Raw genomic sequence first — 23,576 nt, 5'->3', positions numbered from 1 at the left:
CGGATCTGAAGACGCCTCCAGCTGAAGACGCTCTGTTTTTGTATGGAAGTCCCATGAAGAAAAACCTCAAGGTTGTCTGTAATTTTCTTGGCTTTATTTAAATAATCTTCTCATCTAATCTCCAGTGGTTCCACAGTCGTCCCCAGAACAGAATCAGTGTTCTTTATCAGGTTGTTGAGCATTTTTAATTCCCTTTCTCTAATGCTGCTATCCCAGCAGGTGATGGTGGAAGAGAAGATGCTCAACAACTGATTTATAGAAGATATGAAGCATCTTGTTGAAGTTTATTTTCCTTACAGTTTTGTGAAATAACAGCCGAATTCATTAGCCAGAACCAAAAAAAAAAAAAAAAAAAACTCAGAGAATGATTGCTACCAGTGCAGCCCCCCCCAAACAAACAAAAAAACCAAGGTTTTTACTTTTAAAGGTTCATCAACAGCATCCAGAAAAAAACCTTTCATATTGTTTTTGAGGTCAGAGTTATGTTTTTGTGATGGTAGATGCCTGCGTTGGCTAAGCTAGCTGCTAGCGTCAGCTAGCATGAAACTGCAACATGAGTATCATGTGTGGATGGTGAAATAACAGCTGCTTAAAGCTGGAGTTAAGCAAATCCGTGTCCTAGCTGGATGTAGACTGCTTCCACGTACTTATGCAGGGGGCAATGGGCGAGCGGCTCTGCTGGTAGCCTTTAGCGCAGCGGTTGCACGTGATACCAGTCACGCCATCTTTACAGGGACATTGTCCTGTGGTTTGGTTACAGGTTTTGCCAGCAGCGCCCACGGGATGGCAATCACATGCTGTGAGGAAACAGAGGAAGAAAGAGAGGAACAGTAAGTGGTCTCACACACATACACACACGCACACACACACACACACATGAGGGAGTGGGGGGGGGCGACTAACACTAACTATGCAAAGAGAGTGCAGGTGGGTACACAGCATCGGTGTGGTGGCGACAACAGGGTGGTGAGAGACATAGTGGAGGCGTTCACACACAGGCACATAAAACACAACCAGTGTTACTACAAGACTGCATGAGAATCCAATTCTTAAAGGTTTACAGACGTCTTCGAGGTGTTTGTTGCAACAGCGCCTCATCAGGATCGCATTAAGGCAAAAACATGGTGTGTGTGACTGGTGTGTGCTGGGTGACGGGAAAAAACTTGTGCATGTTTACCAAAAATGATCAAATAATGGGGTATAATTCTGATAGGCTGTTTCTGATCAATGTCAGGCTTTGAACGAGAGCCCATCCTTCACTCTTCCTCCAGAAACTGGTTGTTGGGTATGGGTGCGGCGGGTCGGTGGGTGTATCTGACACATATGCTCCAGGAATGTAATCATGTCTAAATTCCTCAGCCTAATCCAACCCTCTCTATTCATTTCGCAGCCAGGTTTGAAAGGAGTGTGCTACAAAAGTTCTTTCTTTTCCCTTATTCTGGGATATAAATAACTCTTAGTCCTCCTCAAAGTCTGAGCTGACGTAGTAATGTCTTACCATTTTTCCCCCCAAAAGCATTCATCACCAAACTTTCACCGCTCGCACCATAAGTGTTTTATTTTCTGCTGTTTTCCCAGAAACCCTGTGATGTTAAAGCATTCAGCCTCATTCGCTACATGCCCGGCCCCCCACCCTCTTCCTGCCATAAGATTTTCCTCTACGTTGTGTCACATGTCACTCTGTGAGCCTTCAAGGCTGCAGACGAATTAATACTCTGTTTTTTTTCCCTTTTTTTTGTATTGTTGCTAATGATCGGACCTTTGTTAAACGTCTTTTGCTTTCTGAGAGCCTAACTGTGCAGCTCACACATGCAGACTTACAGCTTCAAAAACAATGAGTTCATTCCTTTGGACTGACTTCAGTCTTTAATATGTATTAACGTCAAAAGAAATTAATACTGAGCCCTGTCCACATGCTTAAAATTCCAGATCTCTACTATAGTTGGCCTGGAGTTTATGAGGGGACTTAATCTGAATCGGAGAAGATAATATTATGCAACTGCTTCTGAATGAATTAAATCATTTTAATAAAAGCTGACATGTCCGAATACAGTGTGCTGCTTTGACTCGGTGCAATGATCCCGCTGCTATTCAGTACGCTGCTTGGGGAAAACAAAACTCACAGGGTGACGCATTATGTCTTTATAGTTCTTTGGCACAAGTGCAACTAGTGGTACTTAGATTGCCTTTAGCTGTATGCAGAAAAAATGTTGGTGTAAATTATTTGCAGAGTAAAATGCAAACAAGTTAAATGTGATGTAGGACTAATGAGCAACATGAGCCAAAAAACATAAATTGTGGATCTTTGCTTCCCAGAAATATCTGAAAGTAGAAGAGAGCATTTCTAAGTAGAAACTGAAGTAGATCAGAGCAAACCAGGAAACGGTAACGCTGGCTGAATGTCATTAAACACAACTATGTGCTCCAGTTATAAGTTTGATTCTTAAGATTAATGTAGTTCTCTTTGATCTTTTTGTACTTGGAAACATTGTAGCTCACATAATAACTATTTCAAACTAATTTGAAAAAGTATATATATCATTGTCCTTTCATTTCACATCCATGACCTGCTTTGTGTTTGTTTTTCATATAAAATCCCAATTAAACACACAGCTTTTGGCTGCAGTGTGTTTCTGTTTTGATTAAGTTGAGCAGCCTTACAACGCAAAATTAAGGTATGGTTCATGTCCCATAATATTTATTCTATTTTCTGTTTTATGACAAAACACAACTAACTGAAAAACTGTCATACAGTTGACAATAACATCTGTCATGAAAATGAAGGAGACTTAATGAATGTTTAAAGACTGTTGTCATGAGATTTTATTCTGTAATTAATGGCACTTTTAAAGCAAATTTGCATTAAAACTTGTATTAAAAGTCCATTAAATTGGTCAACTTTGCATTATATGTGTCATTATTTACTGTCCAAGTGTTACAGAAAAACCCAAGTGGATTAAAAATGTATAAGTGAAAAATAAATGAATGGTACGACACAACAAAGTGGTCTGTGTCCCAGCAGGCCTCCGTCTATCTATAAAACTCTCTCTTTTTTTATCTCTATTGCCTGTTTCCTGAGCTTCAGCTCCTGTTGCTGCTCTTATCAGTCCTTGGTGTGTGTGGGCTGTTTGCCCCTCTTATCGCACTCATTGGAGTCCTCCCACAGACTGTGTGCCTACTACTACCTACATCAGACCAATCTGTCACCGCTTTCATTGAGCGCGGCTGGGCGAACCGAGCAAACGCACACATGCGCCCCCGGGGAGCTCGCTAAGCGGCGTTTGGACCAGCGCGGCACGTCCTCAGGCCAGTAAATCCACGGGAGCGTGTTCTGGAGGGGAGGCTTTGAGGATCGAGGGAGTTTGCGGTGGGTTATGTATTTAGGAGCATGTGATCGGCACCATAAAGCCCAGCGTCGAGCCTGCTTGTAAATCAGGAAGCACATGGCACACAGGTGGAGAGCTCTCCCTCTCCTCTTCTGTCGTCACCTTTGGTCTGCCTCACTGAACAGCTCTCCTCTCTGTCCTGTCAGATGCTCTCCGACCGGATGACACAGCTGCTGTGTCAATGACTGGCTCACTCCAGGGGTGTGAGTAAGAGTATGAAGTGTGTGTCCACTTCAGGAGCTAAGTGGCTGATTCATGGCTACCACTCCAGATGGCTTGGAGAGATATGGGGAACCAGAGAGGAAAGGTTCCCTTTCTGTCATAGGATAAGGGACAAGGACAGGACGGAAAGCTAATGCAGAGGTTATATCTTACTGTAACTACAAAAAAGAGTCTCTTCCTGCCAGGAGTTGCACATAAAAAACAAAAAAGCAACAGGAAAAATGGGGTATGGAGACCTTTCCAAAAACAGGCAATGTGTGATTTCACATTATGCCCATCATTCACCATGAAGTTGATGTTTGAAGTCTGAACTGCATTCCCCGTTTTGGTTTGAGCTCAGTGTGCCAGTAAGAGGAATTTGTTGGACCTGGAATGCAGCCAATCGAGCCAAGTCTGTGTTAGATTATAATTAGATTTCAGCTCCTCCCTAAAGTGTCTGTAAAGAGCAAAAAGAAAGGAAAAAAAAATTGCATCGAACTCAAGGACGTCTCACTTTCTATCTGCAACTACTTCAGGATTTTATTGATGACAGTAAATGGCCACAAGATGGATTTCTTTTGGCCACCGAGAGCGACGGTGACGTTGATATTGCACAGCACTTTTCTGTTATTTTAAGTGGAAACATCTCAATATCCACCAAAAGGTAATAAGTAGCAAGGTAAAAAAGAAAACTTAATCAAATTTAAGACCTATAGTGAGGATTTAACTCTGATTAAGACATGAACCATACCTTAATTTTGAGTTAAGACTGTTCAACTTAATAAAAATAGATAGGCTACAAGCTACACGCTACAGCCAAAAACTATGTGTTTAACTGAGGTTTTATATCAAAAACAAACACAAAACAGGTCATGGATGTGAAGTGGAAGGAAATGATACATGGTTTTCAAATGAGTTTTAAATAAAAACCTGAAATGTTAAAAATGCAGAATAATTCAGCCCCCTGGGGTCAGTATTTTGTAGACTTGCGCTTTACTTTTATAGTTTCTTTTAGTTAGTTCTTCCCCCCCATTCTTCTTTACAAATTATCTCCAGCTCAATCAGATCAGAAAGATATAATTTGCAAATATTGATTATCAACTCTTGCTGAAGATATTCAGTTGAATTTGGACCTGGACTTTGACTAGGCCAATTTCAAACGACGACACTCCGCACTGTATCGCTAGGGTCGTCGTCTTGTCACAAGGCGAATCCTCACCGCAGTCTGACTTAGCTCCATCTATCACCTCCAACCAGCTTCTCCGTCTCTGCTGAATGAAACGTTTCCCATAGCATGATGCTGCCATCACCATTTTATCATGATGACTATGGACTTTAGAAGGTGGTTTGCAGTATTGAGTTTCCTCTTTTGCATGTGGACTAAAAAGGTTTTGCATCTAATCTGACCAGGACACTCTGCTCCACATGTTTGTTTGTGAAAACCTTTCAGCAAAAGAAGAATGTCTTTCTTCTTGCTTGAAGAAAAACTGTTAATTAATTAATTAGTTAATTAACAGATTCCTAACCCCGCTTTAACTCCTTCAGAACTTTCTCCCCGGCCCATCTGCTTTGCTCATTGGTCTTCATGACGTTTTCAGTTCACTAATACGCTTTTTAATAAAACTCTGTTCACGGAGCAGATGTATGCTGATGTTAAACGACAGAAATAACTGACTTGCTTTACTAGCTGCAATTAGTTGCAGCGAATTTTAATTCGAAGCATCGGATTAAATGGGGCTGAAATGCAAAGTGCTCTTATCAGATGAGACCAAATTGAACTGTGTATGTTTCAAAAAAATATATTTTTTCTTGTTGTTTGAGATAATAAATTCCCACATCATTCATTGAATTTTGTGCTTGTGACGTAAAAAATATTGCTGGAGTAGCAGACAGCAGATTTAAAATCATTTTTAAGTCAAATCCTTAGCTGTCACGTTTTTGATTCCGCATCATTTTGCTCTTCAGATCAGATAAAAACACTTAAACTCCAAACTGTGGAGTCTCCGCTTTAAAGGCGAAGACAGCATCATTGCAGTTCAGGTTTTGCTTATCTTCCTTTGTTCCAACCAGACTTTATGTATCTGTCAAATCCCATCGGTGTGTTTAAATCCGAGCCTTTCAGACAGCCATAAACACGAGTAAAAGACTGAAAACTCATTGGAGTCTACGCTCTCACTCAAGGAGGGGTGAATCTCTGACTCCTGGCATGTGAACGAAGCCACCAGGCAGGCTTCGCTCTCCGCTCGCTGCGGCCTCCGTTGGAAACCAGCCACTTTTCTGAGAGGGATTATATTACCGCTGTGCTCCCTCGCTTTCTTGCGGGTCCCACAGCACGAGGCTTTCTCTTTTAGATTCCAGTAAATCACCAAGACCTCTTAATCGATGTCGCTTTGTTCCAGCTTCCACACTGTTTGAGAAGTGGGCATGAAAGTAGCTTTGCGGCTTGGGGTTTCATCAAATTATCTTGAGTTATAATGTGGTTTACACTGAGGCGGGAGTTTGCCGGAGCATGAAAGTGTCCAACGCAGGGGAGAAAAGCAGTGTGTGGTAACTTTGTTCACCAGCAAACAGACCATGTAAAACAGTGATCTCTGAATTCGTTAGCAGTAATGCTCCAGATTTAGCTGACAAAAAATGTTTTGTTAGCCCGTCTATGTTTCGTGTCATTTGTCAGTTTGGGGTAATTGCAGCAGATTCTTTATTATAAGTCTATTTTGATGTAACTGAATCCCCGGGTTGAATGTGGACAGTGTTTGCTTATAATCACACAGGGCCGGGGAGAGGTGGGAGGTGCATGCACTCTGGCAAATTTCATAGATTAAATTGAACAAAACCGTTTTGGGTGAGCCGATGATTTCTTAAACAATGATGAAATCTGTTTATGCTTCACTACGGCGAAGGGCGGCAACAAACGTGAACGAGTCGAGGGGAAATAAATCCCAAGTGTGGGTGAGAGGATTTAGTTTTTTTTTTGTTTTTTTTTTACATCGCTTGTAATGAGAGTATGCCGTGACCGCGCTCTGGCTGCAGGCCTACGGGACTATCATTATCCCAAAGCAATAACATTATTTTAAATCACATCCGAGAACGGTGCCGATGTTCTGCAGAGGTCCTGGTTAAAAGGTGTCTTCCTCTCTTTTAAATATTCCTTTTATTCAGATTTAGATCATGTCAAATAAAAAAAAAAGGTAAACATATTCAGAAACTTTAATATTTTGATATATTTAGAGATCCTCAGAAGCCAACAGATTAATCCAGAAGCTCGTGCTCCACATCTTTCTCACTCCAGATGTCAGGTGTGCATACCGGGCCCATTTTTCACCGCTTTCGACTCGCTGTTTTGACTTCCCGTCAGGACTCATTTCTCCGTTTTCCCTAACATCGTGTTAGTAATCGGACTTGTGTGAAAACAAATTTCCATGTTGGTCGCTGGTGGTTCTTTTCTCACTGCTGCTGACACGCTGGGGGCAGTTTTATTTTACTCCTGTCTGAACTTCCACTGCCGTTTTGCTGCGAGAATTTGGTCCGTCTGCCGGGCGGTTATGTTCAAAATCTGAAGGGATCGCTGGGAAAAGCAACCACATCATAAATCAAAGGCAGGAACATCTAGAATAAACTCAGTTGATTAAACTGAGTTATAAAAAAACTAACCTGACACCACGTTCTTTGTGTTGTTTCATGAACAAATTTGGCGAATTGATGATCTAAAAAAATGCTGATAATTAATTTATTTACATTGCGTTTGGTATATTTGAGACAGTAAGCGATTAAAAAGCTGTCCATTTAGATAATTTGGCAGAATTACTGTCTAAATTGTATAAGACAGCAAAAGGCAAATAAATTCTCACTTTTTCTGACGAATCCTTTTTGATTATCCTGTCTAGTATGAATTAAACATGGTAAACTTTGCCTAAAAAGTTTACTATGTAGGCAAAGGAATGACTGAAAATAAATTCAATTAAATTATTTGGCATATTAATCATCCAAATTGTCTAAGGGGTGAAATGTCCTTCCCTCAAAAAATATCCTCACGTCTGATGATGACTATTTCCATTTGATCTGTTTTATTAATTGATACAGTACATCGCAACTTGACCGCACAACAATTAAAAATGAATAACATTTGATAATTTTGCACGTTCATCATATAAATTATGTGTGGTATCAAACTGGAAAATGCCCTCACTTTTGCTGATGTCTACCTCAACTCACCTCTTAATAAAAGCAAAAACTAAAACGTTAAAATTTTTGCCATTTGGCAGAAAAGTTCTCCAGGCTTTGCAAGTCATTAAGTGACAAAGAAATTTATTTTGACTACTTTTTTTTTACCATTCTCTCTGGTAATACTATATACAGTGAATTTGGCCTCCAATCCCAACTTGAAAACAAAATAAATGAAAAGGAGAAAAATCTGATCATTTATCAGGTTAATCAACTAGATGATGTAAGGCCTCAAACAGCAAAAACAGGAAAAAAAAAAAAAAAACCCGCAGAAAAATCACTCATGCTGATGTCTGCTTTGCTTACTTTATGTATGGTATTTAGTAAATACAATAAATGAATAAAGAAAATCTAATTACGTCATTTGGCAGATTAATCACCTAAATTAGGTAAGAGCCCTTACTTATGCTAATGACTAGATAATCTACATTCTGTCTGCTGTGTGTTAAATACAATCATTTTTCACTAAAACCACAACTTGACCACACAGAAAACCAATAAAGTAACAAAGTGAGGTAATTTAGCTGATGTATCAGATAGTGAAGCTATTCACATATGCTGACGACTATTTATATTCTTTCTGCTATACAGTAAAGACAGATTAAATACAGTCAGCGATTTGGCAGACCTTGCTTCATTTTACTGCAGTGATGAAAAGCACAGAAAGAGCACGACGCTGTAATTTTTATTACATTTTTATAGGAGCAAACCTGAACGTGAATCTTGAGAGGTGAACACATGAGACGGGACTTTAACATGCAACACACCAGAGCTCCAAGCTGTCCTGCAACACGCAGCAGAGGACGGGGTTAACAGTACGCTCTGTCCTGACGTGATGAATGGTGTGTTTGCATTCCTGGCCGGCCAGAATAGGCCCAAAGCCACGGAAGGTGTTAATAATCACCTCAGGAATATTGCTCATGAGTGACTGAGCCGAGGGTGGATAAATCTGAAGAATTGTGTTGTGCAAAAAAAAAAAAAAAAAGGAAATGTGTTTGATATGCTTGCAGGAAGCAAGGAATCCGGTGGGGGCCGAGTGCAGCGCAGGTGATGCTCCCTTGCGTTAGATTGATTAATGTTCTGTCAGCGAGGCATGAAGCGTGTCAGACAGCCGTGAAAAAAAAATAATAATTCTAGCAGAGAAAGGCTGAAAAGGAGGAACGTCTCCTCCGAGGACGTATCATTTTCTCCAGAGCTGGATTAGTCTTTGAGTTCAGCCGGATGAAAAGCCCTGGCTCATCTAAACTAACATCACATTCTTCAGCTCGTTTCATTGATGTTTCGCTGCTCGTACATGATGTCTTTCAAACTGACTGATGGCTCCGTTTATTTATTTACTTCCTGCTGAGTGACAAAAGAAAACTGGGGCTTAAATTGTCAGCAAGCAGCTAATATTTCTTCGTGGGGCGCCTTCAGAGGCGGCAGCTCTGAAACCCTCCAGCAGGTATCCGCTTCTTGTGTGTGTGCGCACGAGTTCTGCCGTGTCCCTCGGCTTGTTTGTGCAGGGATTGGACTCCTGTTATCTTTCCCCGCAGCTGTAGAAGAGGTGGGAAAACACATTCTCCCCCCATCCTCCACCTCTTCCTCTTCTACCACCTCTCTGTCTTTGACCCTTACTAGCCACGGTGAGGGTTGGTGGCAGGCGATTCATTCAGCGGTGAGTTGTGAGCACACCTGTGTAGGGGCGTGTCCCCCTCACCCATCATCCTTCCTCCTGCCATCTTTCATTCCTTCGCTGCCTCTCCAGTCCTGACTTCTGCTTTGTTGCTGCCTTTTCCCACCGCTGTTCCAGTCGCCTCTCGTTCATCTTTGGTCCTCACCGGGGATCACTTAGCGCCCCTGCTCTGTTTGTTTTGCTTGCCCTGTCATCCCCTCACCCCGCTCAAAATAAGCCAAATTACTCTGTCAATGAGGGAATGCCCGGGCTGACCCCACCCAATGCCACCCTGACCTCTCCGATCCCCAAAAGACCCCCCCCCCCACACACCTCCCCCAAGCTCATCGCTGTTGATGGAAGAGGTGAAACTGGTTCAGCAATTAAAATGCGTCTTCTAAAAAATCTAACTCATCGGGGGAAAGGCAAAACTGTTTCAAGGAAATCAAGTCATACTGCTTTGATATAGTTATGATTAAAGCTGCTTTTTGTTCCTTCAGTCCCTGGAAAACCCCACACACGCACACGCACACACACACACACACACACACACACACACTATGAAGCTTTACCGAATGGGCCAACGGGGCTCCTGTAAAAGACGGAAACTGGCCCTGTACCTTTGCAGGCCTTCCTGTGTGTGATGGGCTTGGACAGGTCTCTGTAGTAGCCCTCCTTGCAGTAGTGGCAGTGGCGACCTGCTGTGTTGTGCCGACAGTTGAGGCAGACTCCTCCGCTCTTCCTCCCCGACAGTTTGTACAGCTCCATGTTGAATCGGCACCGTCTGGCATGGAGGTTGCAGTGGCAGGCTGTGTAAGGAAAGCAGCAAGGTTCAAATCTTTTAGTTTTTGAGACTCTCTGACCACAGTGCAATGGTTTTTCTAAATTAACTCCTGCACTTGTCTGTTGCTGCCGTGTGTTTTAAGAGTGAGAAGATTAAAAAATATATATTTTCTTTTAAAGTATCGTCCCAATACGCTGAAAGTAACTAGTATTATCAAGCTTTTTATTGTTCTTAGAGAAAAACAAATGGTTTTGGGCTATCAGTGGAGGTGTGCGTAAATCCTGAAAAAATCCCACAAAAAAAAGATAAGTTAGCAATAACTAACATTTATGAGTTTTTGCATCCTAGGGTGTCGATTTAACTTCAAGACATTAATCGCTAAGAACTTGGCTAAAAGAAAAAGAACCAATAACACTCCAAAGCCATAAAACTGGTCAGATGAATAATTTGGATCAAAGTTTTCTCAAGATGTGAAAGTATTAGATAAGAATGGGCTGAATTCAAACTCACAACAAACTTTACCAAGTTTTATTTGTAAAAAAAAAAAAAAATTTTAAATGAATTTTTCATCTGGTTCACAATTATGTTCTAGTCACATAAAATCCCAATAAAACACAGAAATTATGAAAACTCCACACTCGTACTAAATCTGAAATTTATATCGATTAAAGGTTAATTCTTCAAGATTTTCTCTTAAGTTTAAACCACCAGGATGAAAAGCCGTGATTCAGAAACACCACAGTAGATTCCCAGGAAGTTTAAACTTGGGGACTAATGAGGTGAAGGATTTCATCTTCCTTCCTGACTCTTTATCTCCCTCTTTCCTTTTATCAGTGTCCTCTGCTCCTCTCCAGAGTGCAGGCTGTACTGTACCAAACAGAAGACGGAGGCCTGGAAATACCAGTCCTACATTCCCACTGAATCCCTGCGAGCGTGTGCGAGAGCTCCCTCTCTGCCGCTTGTTTACTGGCGAGTAAAGTTGCCAGAGCCGAGTTTAATTAGCCAACTAATGTTTATTCATGACTTTTTGGCAGAGGAGATGCAGACATGCCCAGCTTCATTAGGGCCCGGCCGTCCGAGACTCTGGTCTTCCTCCACTGGCACCACAGACAGATTCATGCATTATTAACAGCTGTACTTCTAATACAGTTTGTGGCTCAGCTGTGTGTGTTCATGCACGTTACCTCACAGGGGTATAAAGTGGGGATATATTGATCCCAAGTTATGGGAGTTGATTGGTTCATCTGTCTGTAATTTTTCTCTTTATGTGGGAAACCTGAAGGATTTCAGACCAAACACATCCTTGAAGTTTTCCTCTTCCTGATGCGTTTGCTCTGCTAACTTTTTTCTTTCTTTCTTGAATATTTGTGTCTGTTTGAGACCTACGAGACATTTTCACCCCAAGGACCCAATTACTGTATCTAAATAACTCATACAGTAAACAAACAGACTGGCTCTGTGTATTGTCAGTAGTGCTTTCTGTACGACTGCAAAAGTTTAATCAGTGAACAACAACAGCTAAGATCTATAACACACAAGAAAAATATTTTTTTTTCCTCGATGACAGCTTGAGATCATGGGTAAACGATATTTTTAACCCTCCTGTGGTCTTAGGGAGACGCAGGGAAGCAGCTGGGCTGTCCCGTCAGACCGTCAGTTCCCAAAACTACACGAAATACCTCAGAGTAAATAGCTCAGACCGTGGGAGGGTTAAGGGCACATCAGCTGTGTTTGATAACTCTTCCTCATGTGCTCTCATCTGGATGGATTAGATGCTTATAATTTCTGTCCTGAGTCACTTTGCATCTTCAGAGTTTAAATCAATTTGTACCTGATTTTTCTAGCTATTAAAGCTGATCTTCTACAGGACATTTCATATTAAAAAAGCCTCAGCTTTATGCATGTGCTCGTATGAGATTATTGTGATATGCCAACATGGAATAAAAGTGACATTCCCTAATTGGCATTGGTATCATCACAAAATTTTATGTGCAAAAAATGTAAAACATTGTTTGTATTTAACATTTTTAACATTTGCTGTGGGAAAGTTCAATTCCACTTTACATATTTTCTACAGTTTCTGTTTTTCTTTTAAAATCCCAGGCAAATCTTTCAGACCCTCAAACAAATGTTAATATCAGCTAAAGATGCTTCAACTAAAAACAAAATGCAACTTTTAGGGGGAAAAAAAGTAACCCAAAGCAGTCCTCAACACCCAACACCCCATTAGTGAAGTAATCAATTTCCCAGGAATCCCTGGCTTACCAAAATTATTCCAAAAGCGCACCAATGAACCATGCAGTAGGTCACAGAAGAACATAAAAAACACTGCAAGTTGAGTTGCCTCATTGACTCCAGTGCTTGTGATTAAAATATGGAAAAAGCCTGTTCAGGACTGGGATGATATGCTCTATTGATGACATGAATAGTCTAGCAGAAAACACTGCAGGAAGATGACCCGTCTACTTCTACGACATTCATGAACTCTTTGTTAATGGAGCAGAAGTATAATCTGAACCACACCAGCAGGCCTGCCTCCAAACAACATGAGGAAGTTCCTGTGTGCGTCAGATTTATGGGCGGACCAGAAACATGCAAATACAAAGGTTCTGGCAGGAACCTTTGAATGTAAAAACAAGCAAAGTGATTAATCGGGTTTACATTTTAACACCTTATAATCTTTGTAATTAAGTAACCATTGTTATTTAATTACCTTTGTATTCCCGCCAGAATCCAAAGGTTCTGGCAGGAAGCTTTGTATGTAAAAAGCGATTGTTTAAATTTTTAACACGTTATAAGCTACGTAATTAATTAATGGAATTAGCATGTGAAATTCCCAGTCCTAACTGGCAACAGTTTTCACAAATTGTGGCAGTTATTTAGTTTAGGAGGCAGCTAGTTTTTTCATGCTGATTTTACTTTTATTTTGACTTTTATGTATTTATCCAGGGCTGCACAGTGGTGCACTTGGTAGAGCTGTCGCCTTGCAGCAAGAAGGTTCTGGGTTCAATTCCTGGCCCCAGTCTTTCTGCATGGAGTTTGCATGTTCTCTCTGTGCATGTGTGGGTTTTCTCTGGGTACTCTTGTTTTCTCCCACAGTCCAAAAACATGACTGTCAGGTTAATTGGTTAGTTGCCCTGCGACAGACTGGCGACCTGTCCAGGGTGTACCCCGCCTCTTGCCCCGAACGTTAGCTGGAGATGGGCACCAGCGACCCTCCCAACCCCACTAAGGGACAAGGGTGTAAAGAAAATGGATGGATGGATGTATTTATCAGACTGAACATCTGAGAAATAAAACAGACTGTTTTATTTGGACATGAAATGTTTTGTTAACAGACACAAAATGGAGATAATCTGGGACAAATTAGCAATATTAAAGTTATAAAACCGGGAAGGGCAAAGTGGATTTAGCATCTTATTTTATAATTCATATTTTATGTGTCATTTCCAGGCATGTAGTGAAACAAATTCCCTAATTTTTTTTTTTTACAGAAACATTTCCTGTGTCCAGTGGAATCCCCCCCCCTCAAGCCCACCAACAGCCACAACCTGATACATCAAACCTCACAGACGGCGATGAATAAAAAAATGCACCCGAGTTTTACTCATAGATATTGTGTGACCACGCTGCCTTTTACTTCACAATGGGTTCACTTCTTTCCTGTTTGGACAGCGCTCAAGTGATCTGTCTCATTGTGCTGGAAACATCAAGCTCAACGCCAGTGTGGCCTGGGAATGCCATGAAGCGGGCTCTGTGTTTCTCAGACTCTAGCTGCAGGGCGCAGTTAGTCAGCACCGCTCCGTGCATGCCTGCAGGTAACAGGGATCCCCGCACAAGGTGTAAAGCTGGTGGAGGATCAGCGTAAAGCCTCAGACCAGCAGACAGGTTTCCGTTACACCTCAAGGATTGTTTCGCACCCTCACTCAACCAGGCTCCAGAGAGAATAATGCCGTTGTGCTGGAGGGCACGGTGGTTATATAGTGGAGCTGCTGCTAAAATTGCTTGAGAAGGTGTGAAACCGAAGTTCACATTGTGTTTCAGCCTACTGTGACTCCAAGCATGAACAATTGAGAACCACTTTATCTTGGCAATAAGCGTCACGCAAGCTCTTTTAAACGTGACGTTCGTCCAAAACCCTTCAGAAAAAGACTTTAGGTTCATGTTTCTTCTTCACTTTCATGTCTGTCACAGTGCAGACTGTCTTAAAACAATCGTGGTTTTACATTTTTATTTTTACATTAGATTTTTTCTTTGCTCTCTATGGAACAAATGGGAAAATAACATTTATTTATTGACCTTAGCATTCCTCCTTTGTGCAGCAGGATTTTATCAATTTAACAACTGAAAGAAGACAGTAAAGTCTCTAAACGTCTGTTGAATGAGGGGTTGGCTTGCTCCAGAATAAATAGTCGAGATTCACACCCACTATCCACCCCGATCAGCTGCCACATCACAGAACAATCGACTTCAGTTGTCAACACACCCAGAAGGACACAGACGGGTCTGAATGTCGCTACACTTGCACAAATGCGCCTCGCACGTAGCTGCTGCTCTTAAAGCAGCTGAAAATACAACGTCGCCTTCTGTTTGAACTTTGGAAATGTGGCTAAGAGTGAGACGTTCACGTGAAGATATCTACTGATGTCTAAAGCTGGTTAAAAATCTGTCACCAACAAGTAAATCAAAACTGCACATTTTGTTAGTAAAGTTGTCCTTTGACAAGCCAGAGCTGTTTTGTTTGCTACACCCTGTAATTCGACATTGCCAAATTTCTTTCTTTGAAAAGGGTTTATAAAAGATTTTAGTAAAAGTTATGTGTGTCGTTTTTAATCTAGTATTATCATCAGTAGTGAGAGAGTCTCTGCTGCTAAAATGAGACATATACAAACAACTTTAAAGTAAGAAGAAGAAGAAATATGCACAGTTTTACCCCTCAGTGCTAAAGGTAAAGTCTACAACTGTTCTGTATGGGCAAAAAAAAAAATACTTTTAAACTTGTAGCCATTTAATATTTTAACCCCGAGTAGCTAAATGTTACAGGAAATGAATTCTTAGTTATGAATAGTGCATGATGTCTTTTCCTGTGCATGCTCAGAAACCTGGGGCCTCTTCACAGTGTCCGAATGTGTTTTGGAAAGCCGGTTAATTAGTCCCTTTGAGTGGTTTCCAGAAACCATCAACTGACCTCAGTCATGTAGCCTCTGCTAATTAGAGGGAAAATTCAAGCCACAGAGCTGGAGGTTGAGGTTAAGCTCATCGTATTTACGATAAGCCGGGTAATTGAGGGATGTTGGCCAGCGCCTTGATGTGTTGTAAAGAGACACTCGAGCAAGTGATCTCTGCCACTCATGGCCTAAATCGACATGCTGGGCCGATTCTAGCTGCTGGTTGTGAACCAAGCAGCAGCAGCGGCAGCAGCAGCAGCAACCTAAAAAAAGAAAACACTCATTGCTTCTTCTTCACGCCTGAATAGCTACTTATAAGGTTACTTCTAAATTGTGTTGAGCATTTTTAACTCAACCAAACAGAACGGATAACTAAAACAGCTTACTTTTAATTATGTTAGTGTTGGTCTAAAAAACACTCAGTCTGATTTACTTTAGCATGATACAGAAGATTAGGTTAGTGAAGAAAAAAAAAAACAAATCTGACTTTTGATCTCATAATTTTAAATTCAGACTGCTGATAAAAAGTCAGAATACTGAGAAAAAGCATGAAAGCTGAGATGTACCACATGTTTATCAGTCTGGGTAACTTCCTCTTGTTCTTCAAAATAAGAGCCTCATGCATAGTTACTGTGTAATCATTCTTCCTTAGGAAAATAAATGGCCTCTGTGAATGTTACTGCTTCTATCAGCAAAAAGCTAAATGTTATCTTACTGCTATGGATCCAAAAATGACTCTTGAATATAAAACATACGTAAAGTTTTAACCCTACAACACAATAGTCCATCCAGTTTCTTTTCAACTAATAAGCCATAAACAGCAAGAATTTACTTTTATGACCTTTCTTAATTCGTCAATTTTTTTTATTATTTCTGTAACTGTTGTAGAAAGGTTTTAGAAAATACATGAGGAGTAGAATATAGCATACGCTGTATATTGTAACTGAGCTGAAATAATGGTACACTTAAAAAAAAAAAAAGGCTTTATGCAAAAAAGACGTACAGGGAAGGTTAAAAAAAATTGGAAACATGTTTGGAGTGTGAGAGCAGACATCGACAGCCATCACTCTGCAGGTAAATTATTCCTTGTTGATATTTTCACAGAAAATAGGGGATTTAAAAACAGTAACAGTCACTCTGGATGCTTTGTGTTTTGGTAATTCACTAAAAAATGTCCCCCAAAACACAGGAGGAGTTTTTTTTTTTCTTTTTTAATTACCACATATTTACTGCTGAAGCTCAAAGAGTGATGTAAAAAATTACAATAATATTTATGCTCATCCTGTAACCAGGACGTCTGTTATAATTATTTTCATTATAAATCACTTTTGTGACTGCAATTAATATAACTGTTCACCATTTGCACAAGACAGATTAATTACGGTTTAATTTTTAATTTCATAAATTAACAAATGTTTTATTATTATCATTATTATTTTGTGTTTGTTGATTTAGACACTGAGGGAATGAAAAACCCAGGGATCATATCATATTAAACTAGTTTCTTCTTGATGTGATTATTGTCTTAAAGATATAATTACTCCACAAGTGTCATCGTAAGTAACGTCCCAAATTACCAGCCGTCCCATTTTGAAAATCCTGCTACATGTTTTTAGTCTTAATTAAAATCTGTGAACCAGAACAGAACCAAAGAAAGGCAGAAATAAAACGTCTCTGTTTTAGGTCGCACTAGCTGTTATTCACATCAGTTCATCTTTCCGGGGTTCAGTGGTGGGAAGAGTGAAGCTCTTCCTGAGGAGATTATATCCAGCTAACGTACTTCATTTATTGCAGCCAATTAGCCGTAACGCTTCAGCTCTCCATGAGCCCTTTGGCCTTCGTCTTTGTCTCTAATGACCCTGACTAAATTCTGGATCTCTATCAGGCCCGAAGGAGGTCCTGTTCTGTTTCAGGGTTTTCAATAGAGCAGTTTGTCTTTCGTACAAAAGGTGACTGAGAGAATCGTAAAGGAAAGCAGAGAGGAGATCAGCGATGGGGACAGAGATCCATCTACTGTTTCTGCTTCTGAGAGCCGTGGCTCGACAAGACTTGGCCAAGTGAGATCAAGCCATACAGAATATTCATCACTCCATCGGGAGTTTCAAAGACAAATTAAATATGCTCACAGTACCGATTTCCAGTGGACACGTTCCACTTGCTGTCAAGGAGCCTTTACTCGTTTCCTCAACATTCCAAAACACACAATTTTTTTTTTTTTTTTTTACTTCTTCTTTTGGTAAATCTGAAAAGCTTCATTTATTTCTCCCTGCTCTGTTTCATTATTCAGCACCCAGATGTTTTCTCAGATTTGGACAAATTATGCAATTCCCCGAGCGAGCAGGCAGAGACTGCGGTGCGCGTTCTGTCAGCGGATGATAAAATGCAGCTCGATTAAAAAAGAGCTGTGAGAACTGCTCCGCTGCGGAGAAACCAGGGATCCCTGGTGAAGCTCCGAGCAGCAGGAGCGAAGGTTAACGCTAAGCTGAGGATTTATAGCAGGACCCAGCAGAGGAGGTCCACCACTACAAAGCTTGGGAAACGTCTCTTAAGAGTCCATCAACATTAAAAATGAAGTTCGAAAGCCATCAGAAATAAAAATTTAATGCTGCAACTGCACTTCTGAAATACCTATAATAATTAACTAACTTTTTATGTTGACAACTTTTAATTTCTGGGGCTTTTTGCACTTTGTCAGTTTGCATCTTTCCTCACCAGGTTATTCAGAATATGAAGCATTTCTGATGTGTTAGATAACAGTAAATAACTTCTGAAAAATAAGATTTTAGATGAAAAACGCAAGAAAGTAGGTAGTTTTACATATACTTGAATTTTTTTGTTTTGCATAATTTTCAATTTTAACATTTTATGAAACTTGCTACAAATATAATTTCACAAATAGATGAAGTAAGATGAAATGAAATGAAAAGAAAGAAAAATGCTGTCAACTAACTTTTATCTGATTTTTCTAGAACAGGTGCAAAAAAGCAAGTTTAGGTAAAACATCCACCTCAACAGGTGAGACAATACAGAGTTTTCGGTTTCACAGGACAACACTTTAGAGTCTCTCTTTTCTTGATAATAAAAAAAATATATATTTTTGTGTTTTTTGATGAGATATTGTGTTTTTTGTGACAACAATAAATTCCAATTAAGGAGGTTTGAAAACCCAAAATCTGGCTGAATTGTTATTTTTACTATTTTCTCCACTGTTTCTTTAATGAGAGGATCAGTACATATCAATAAACTCCAAAAATATGAATAAATGCAGTTACTGTGTGCAATGCAGTTATTATAATGACACTTCTTTTACGTCGCTGCTGTCCCGAGGAAGCATAATTAGAAATGTGTGGGGTTTTTAAGAGCTGTATTTATGATTGTGACATAAAAACATATTTACTCTACACTATTATTAATTTTCTGCCTTTTTGACGATTATAAAAATAAAAATATAAGTGGCCTTTCACTCTGCGGCAGCCCCTGACTGCAGCCCACGTTCAGCTAAATGGTCCGTCTGCATGTGGGGGCTCATAAGGCCTTTCCCTTTCCCAAAAGTCTAACTGGCCACACTGAGCCACGCCGACAAAGAAAGGCCTAATGGCCTCCAATTTCCCGCATTAGTACCCATTTAATGGCTGACCTGCCCTCTCGTTAGGCAGCGCAGCATGGGAGCACTTCGCTGCATTCACCGATGCGCATACACACCCACACAAGCACACACACACACATGCATGGACATTTGGCTCTTCGAAGCCACACCGCCTCGGGCCCCCGAAACACTTCCACCCCACGCTGGGACCACATAATAGGCCAGTTAGTAAAAAGGGGCCGCCCTGTGATCAGCGCTGCATCCAGTTCACTGAGTAATCAACAAGCTTTTGTCTGAGTCGTGTGTGTGGAGCTAGAAGGTGTGTGTGTGTGTGTGTGTGTGTGTGTGTGTGCGCGCGGCAGAGATTCTCTCCAGTTTGTCTTTATTTTAGCATCCGTCTCATTAAAGTGCGTGTCTCCTTGCGGGTGTTTTGGGCGAGTAATTCAAGTGATGCTCCCTGGAGAAGAGAAGTGTTCCCTGTGCTTCATGTTGATGGGGAAAAAAAAAAAGAAAGAAAAAAAAAACCTCCAGCTGACATACAGTGAGGGGATAAAGGGAGCCTGCCTGAGCTACGGCAGGACTGACGGGAGCTCGTTGTGCGTATGTCAGCTATGCCATAAAAATGCCATGGCTGGAGGATGACGCTGGCAGGTCCTATTCAGCACGACGGCAATGAAAGGCCCTTTTTAGGGTGAATAAAGATTCTTTGGCCTGTCAGGTCTCCCATCACTCCCTGCTCAACAATAAACTCTACAGGCGCTTGTCTTAATAGGCGGAGGGTCTGACAGCTTTAGGAGCGATCCGATGCTCAGCCGCGTCCACACAAGCTGGGCTCAGACAACGACCTGCTGTGTGGTAACAATCGCGTCCCGAGCCACAGAGCTGGAGGCGTGAACGCATCCTGTACATTGAGTCTTTAGGGAACCTGAGCTGACAGTGTTGGCGAAACCGCATCACCTCAATGTGAACGGATGCTGTGGCACGGCGGGGAAAGATTTTCTTGCCAAGCGTGAAGATGATTGGAGCTAAACGAGATTTAAGAAACACCAGAAATCTTTGCGCTCGCTTAAGAGAGCTGTTGAGTCTGTTGGTGAAGTGGGAAGGAGAAGAGTTTTCTTCTCTGAAGCAGGGTGGAGATAATTGCAACAAGTGCATGCTGCTTTCTTTCTGCCATCAGTCTCTAATTGAACAATCTGAGACTTTACTGGGATTCAGACCCGGACGGTTAATCGCTTGTGCAGAAAGTTTGGATACGTGCAACATGCCTGTCGAAGCTTAATGACGTCTTTCCTGCTTCACGCACTCGGTTGTTTTACACTCCACCGTTAACTAAATCCGTCTCCTCAGCTTTAAGCATCACAGTCCATGATCTCTTCTAATGGAGAGGGCACATGTACAGATCGCAGGCGATAAAACCGAGGATCTCCTGCTCCTTGTTTCCAACATCATCCCCCAGTCTGTTTGTTGTGTGAGCTTGGTTTCTATGGGACTGCCAGATCCATCATGTTCTGGGTTCACGTAACTCCCGGCACGGCGTCATGTGCGTTGTTGGCCCGGAGGCTGACAGGGATGGGCTGGCGCTGTCAAAGCGAGACAATGAGACAGAGCTCATGAGAGGCTAACTCCCGCTCTCTCCTCCGAGTCTGTGATTCACGCTGATCCCACAGCCTCTGCAATTAAAGCCATCACTCCTCTCCGCCAGCGTAAAGCGAAAGGGCTTAAATCCAAGGTATTATAGCAGAACGCAGTTTGCCAACACTAACTGGCGGGCTGTGAGCTGAGAAAATAAACAGTGTTTGAAGATCTGATGTTTAGAAGATTAGGAGGTAATTTGGCCCTCAAGGCAGATTTTTTTGTTTTTTTGTTTTGTTCTTATGGTCCTGAGAAGTCGAAGAGAAAACTGTGAATCTCTCTTTCAGCACCTAGAAGATTGTTGTTCTAGCTTAGCTCTTACTCAACTTGCTCCTTCAAACAGACTTTAGAAGACAGTTTTCCCAACCTCTTTGTCCGACAGAAACCTTGTTGAAATATCAGCGTTTTTTTTGTTTTGTTTTTTGGTTGTTTTAAGAAGTGCAATGAAATTTATGGAATAATGCTGGTGAAACGACAATTTTTAAGCCTTTACTGTAAAATTGTAAATCGTATTTTCACTGTGGGTCGATGTAAAAACTTAGCTGCAAACCTTGATCCTTCTCACATAATTTGTATTAGCATTGCATAAACATAAAAAGGGAGTTTAGGCTCTTCAACACAGATTAAGTTCAACTTACATCAGCTTGAAATATCATTCAGCTACATGGCGTAAAATGAGAAGTAAAACATACGCAATGATGACCTGAACCACCATAACCGACCAAGCAAAAGCTGCTTTAAAGGACATAAAACAGACAACTTTACCTTCCATAAAAACTACTGTGATTAAAATCACCCACAGGTTCGTTAACAGGTGATAGACTTGATCAAAGAAGCCAGCCAAGCTCAACGTTTTTGTTTAGGTTAAATGTGGACCGGACATTTAGACCACAGAAGTCCAAATCTCGACATTATCCTCAGGAACGATGTCTGATTGAGCGGAAACAGCTGTGAAGACAAGTTTTTTTGTACATTGGCTGTTTCAATTCAAACCTAATTTTAATTTTGCGGCGATTTTATGTAGCCGTTTGTGTCGCATTGGTAGCACTGCAGTGACGCAGAGGTGATCACAGAGACTGTGATCTCTTCAGACTGGGCAGTAAATGTTTCCTCCGGCCTCCACAGATAGCTGCTTTATTGCTCAATGGGAACCGCAATGCCATGGCCGCGTTAAGTAGGTGTGAAACCTCTGACTCCCCCCCCACAAACACACACGCATCCTGCATTCCTTTGTGAGCTTCCCATCACACAGCCACCTCTCCTCCAAACCTCTCTGTGACTCTCCTCCTCATCCTGCCTCCTCTTTCCCCTTTTGGGGGGGAAACAGGCGTTCCCCGCTGCAGATGTCATTAGTGAGCAGCACTCTAACAAGTGTCTCCATAAAATTTATTATCCATGAAGGTGCCTTCAGCTAAGCAGCCAAACAGAAGCAGGAGGGCAGAGGAAATCGAAGCTGATGTAGTGACAAATTGGAGTGGAGGAGCGGAGAGATGGAGTGCAAAAGAAATAAATCTTTTACTTTCCTCCCGTTTTCTGATCCATCTCCCTTGCTGACGCTCAAGACGCTTTAAAGTTCTACTACTTGGCGGCTTGACCTCCTTTACAGCCAGTCAGTTATTAACACTTAGGGGGGGAGGGCTGCCACATGGCCAACCTCTAAAAATAATTTTATGTCCGTTTATCCTGCGCACAACAAAAGATATGTGTTCCCACTTCAACAGCATCCAGGCTCAGGTAGAGCCTGAAGAAACGAGATCTCTGTCCCTCCACATGAAACCCTGAAAGTCCCACACTCCCTTGGCGAAATTCGCACGAGTCCAACACGATTCTTCTTGTGAAGAAACAGCTATACAACTGCTTGATTGTTTTTTTTCAGTCAGTAAAAAGTGAAAGACGCTAACCTGGGAAGGTTTTAAAGAGCGTAAGCAAAGTGTTTTACAATTCTTACCTAAACTCCTGGCACCTTTTGCTGGTGTGTGAGGTGACATCATGTTAGCCGCACCAAAGCAACGTAATCAACTTTTAAAAATGTTCAAAAATGTAATTATTAACTGTGCGCACTAGTTTGCTGAATTGATAAATAAGATTACTTTCCCAAGCTACTTTTTTTCTCGGACATTTCTCACCCTTTGTAAAGATAACAGCTGGTTGTAATGCCTTTTGAGGTAAAAGAAAACAAGAGAAGTGTTACCTAAGATGTGCAAGCTTAACCACATGTTCACACCGTACAACGTTCAAGTATTTATTTTATTAAGTTTTCTCGTGTTTTCTTAAATCCGACCGTTTTGTTTATTTAACGCTTGGCGGCCCACTGAGCTCGTAACACTCTGGAGGAAACGCTGATACTGTAGTTTTATCAGCGTGCCATCTTAAAACAGAGAGTGAACATGCCAGAATTGGCCTAGCGCTTCAGAAAACTGGCTCACGTTAAATCTTTTAGCAGGAGGAGGAAGTGAATTTATAAAGTGTTTTCTGCCGTCCCGCAGAAACGCCTGTTGGGATAAGATGTGTGTCAAGAAGGACAGATTGTGGAGAATCTGGAGGGAGTTAAGTGGAAAACTAAAGAGTGCCGATGACATGTGCTGCAATTTAAATCCACTGCATCAAGTATTCACAAGCCCCGTGTTTTAATAAAGGAACCTGTAACTGACCGGTTACTATCTGCCAATCTGTAATCCTCCCAATGCATAATGTGATACACTTACTGCCTCTTTCTGTCCTTGAAGTCACACTTTCAGCAGACAGAACAACCTTGAGCAAACTGAGGAGCTTTTTGAATTGCCCTCTGACTGTGCATTCCACAGGCTGGAGCAGGAAGCCGCTGAAAGCCCCACTCCTTCTTCCCTGTGACACATTTATTGTCGTCAGCTCACATCCATCTCCAGAACAGCCGTTTCCTAAACTTGAGCCTGAATTCCCCCCATGTCCTGCACTCTTCATTTAA

The 23,576-nt window shown here is 41.4% G+C and overlaps 1 protein-coding gene and 1 long non-coding RNA gene across 2 annotated transcripts in view; one reads left to right on the top strand and one right to left on the bottom strand.

The window, feature by feature from the left end:
• The window catches only part of ntn1a (netrin 1a), a 70,837-nt gene that overhangs the window by 22,420 nt on the left and 24,841 nt on the right, over positions 1–23,576 (bottom strand). Inside the window, exons 3-4 of the mRNA XM_015039750.1 lie at positions 10,083–10,271; positions 648–797 (exon numbers count right to left, since the gene is read on the bottom strand). Coding sequence (XP_014895236.1) covers positions 648–797; positions 10,083–10,271 — 339 coding nt within the window. The remainder of the gene's footprint in view (positions 1–647; positions 798–10,082; positions 10,272–23,576) is intronic.
• On the top strand, positions 744–15,054 carry LOC106951953 (uncharacterized). Its single transcript, XR_001425895.1, has 2 exons — positions 744–830; positions 13,741–15,054. It is a non-coding gene; the product is annotated as an uncharacterized LOC106951953 (long non-coding RNA).

Source organism: Poecilia latipinna, unplaced genomic scaffold (genome assembly GCF_001443285.1).
Source record: "Poecilia latipinna isolate Pla-1442-1.1 unplaced genomic scaffold, P_latipinna-1.0 Scaffold481, whole genome shotgun sequence".
Lineage (NCBI taxonomy): Eukaryota > Metazoa > Chordata > Actinopteri > Cyprinodontiformes > Poeciliidae > Poecilia > Poecilia latipinna.
This window is presented reverse-complemented; position numbering and strand designations above follow the sequence as displayed.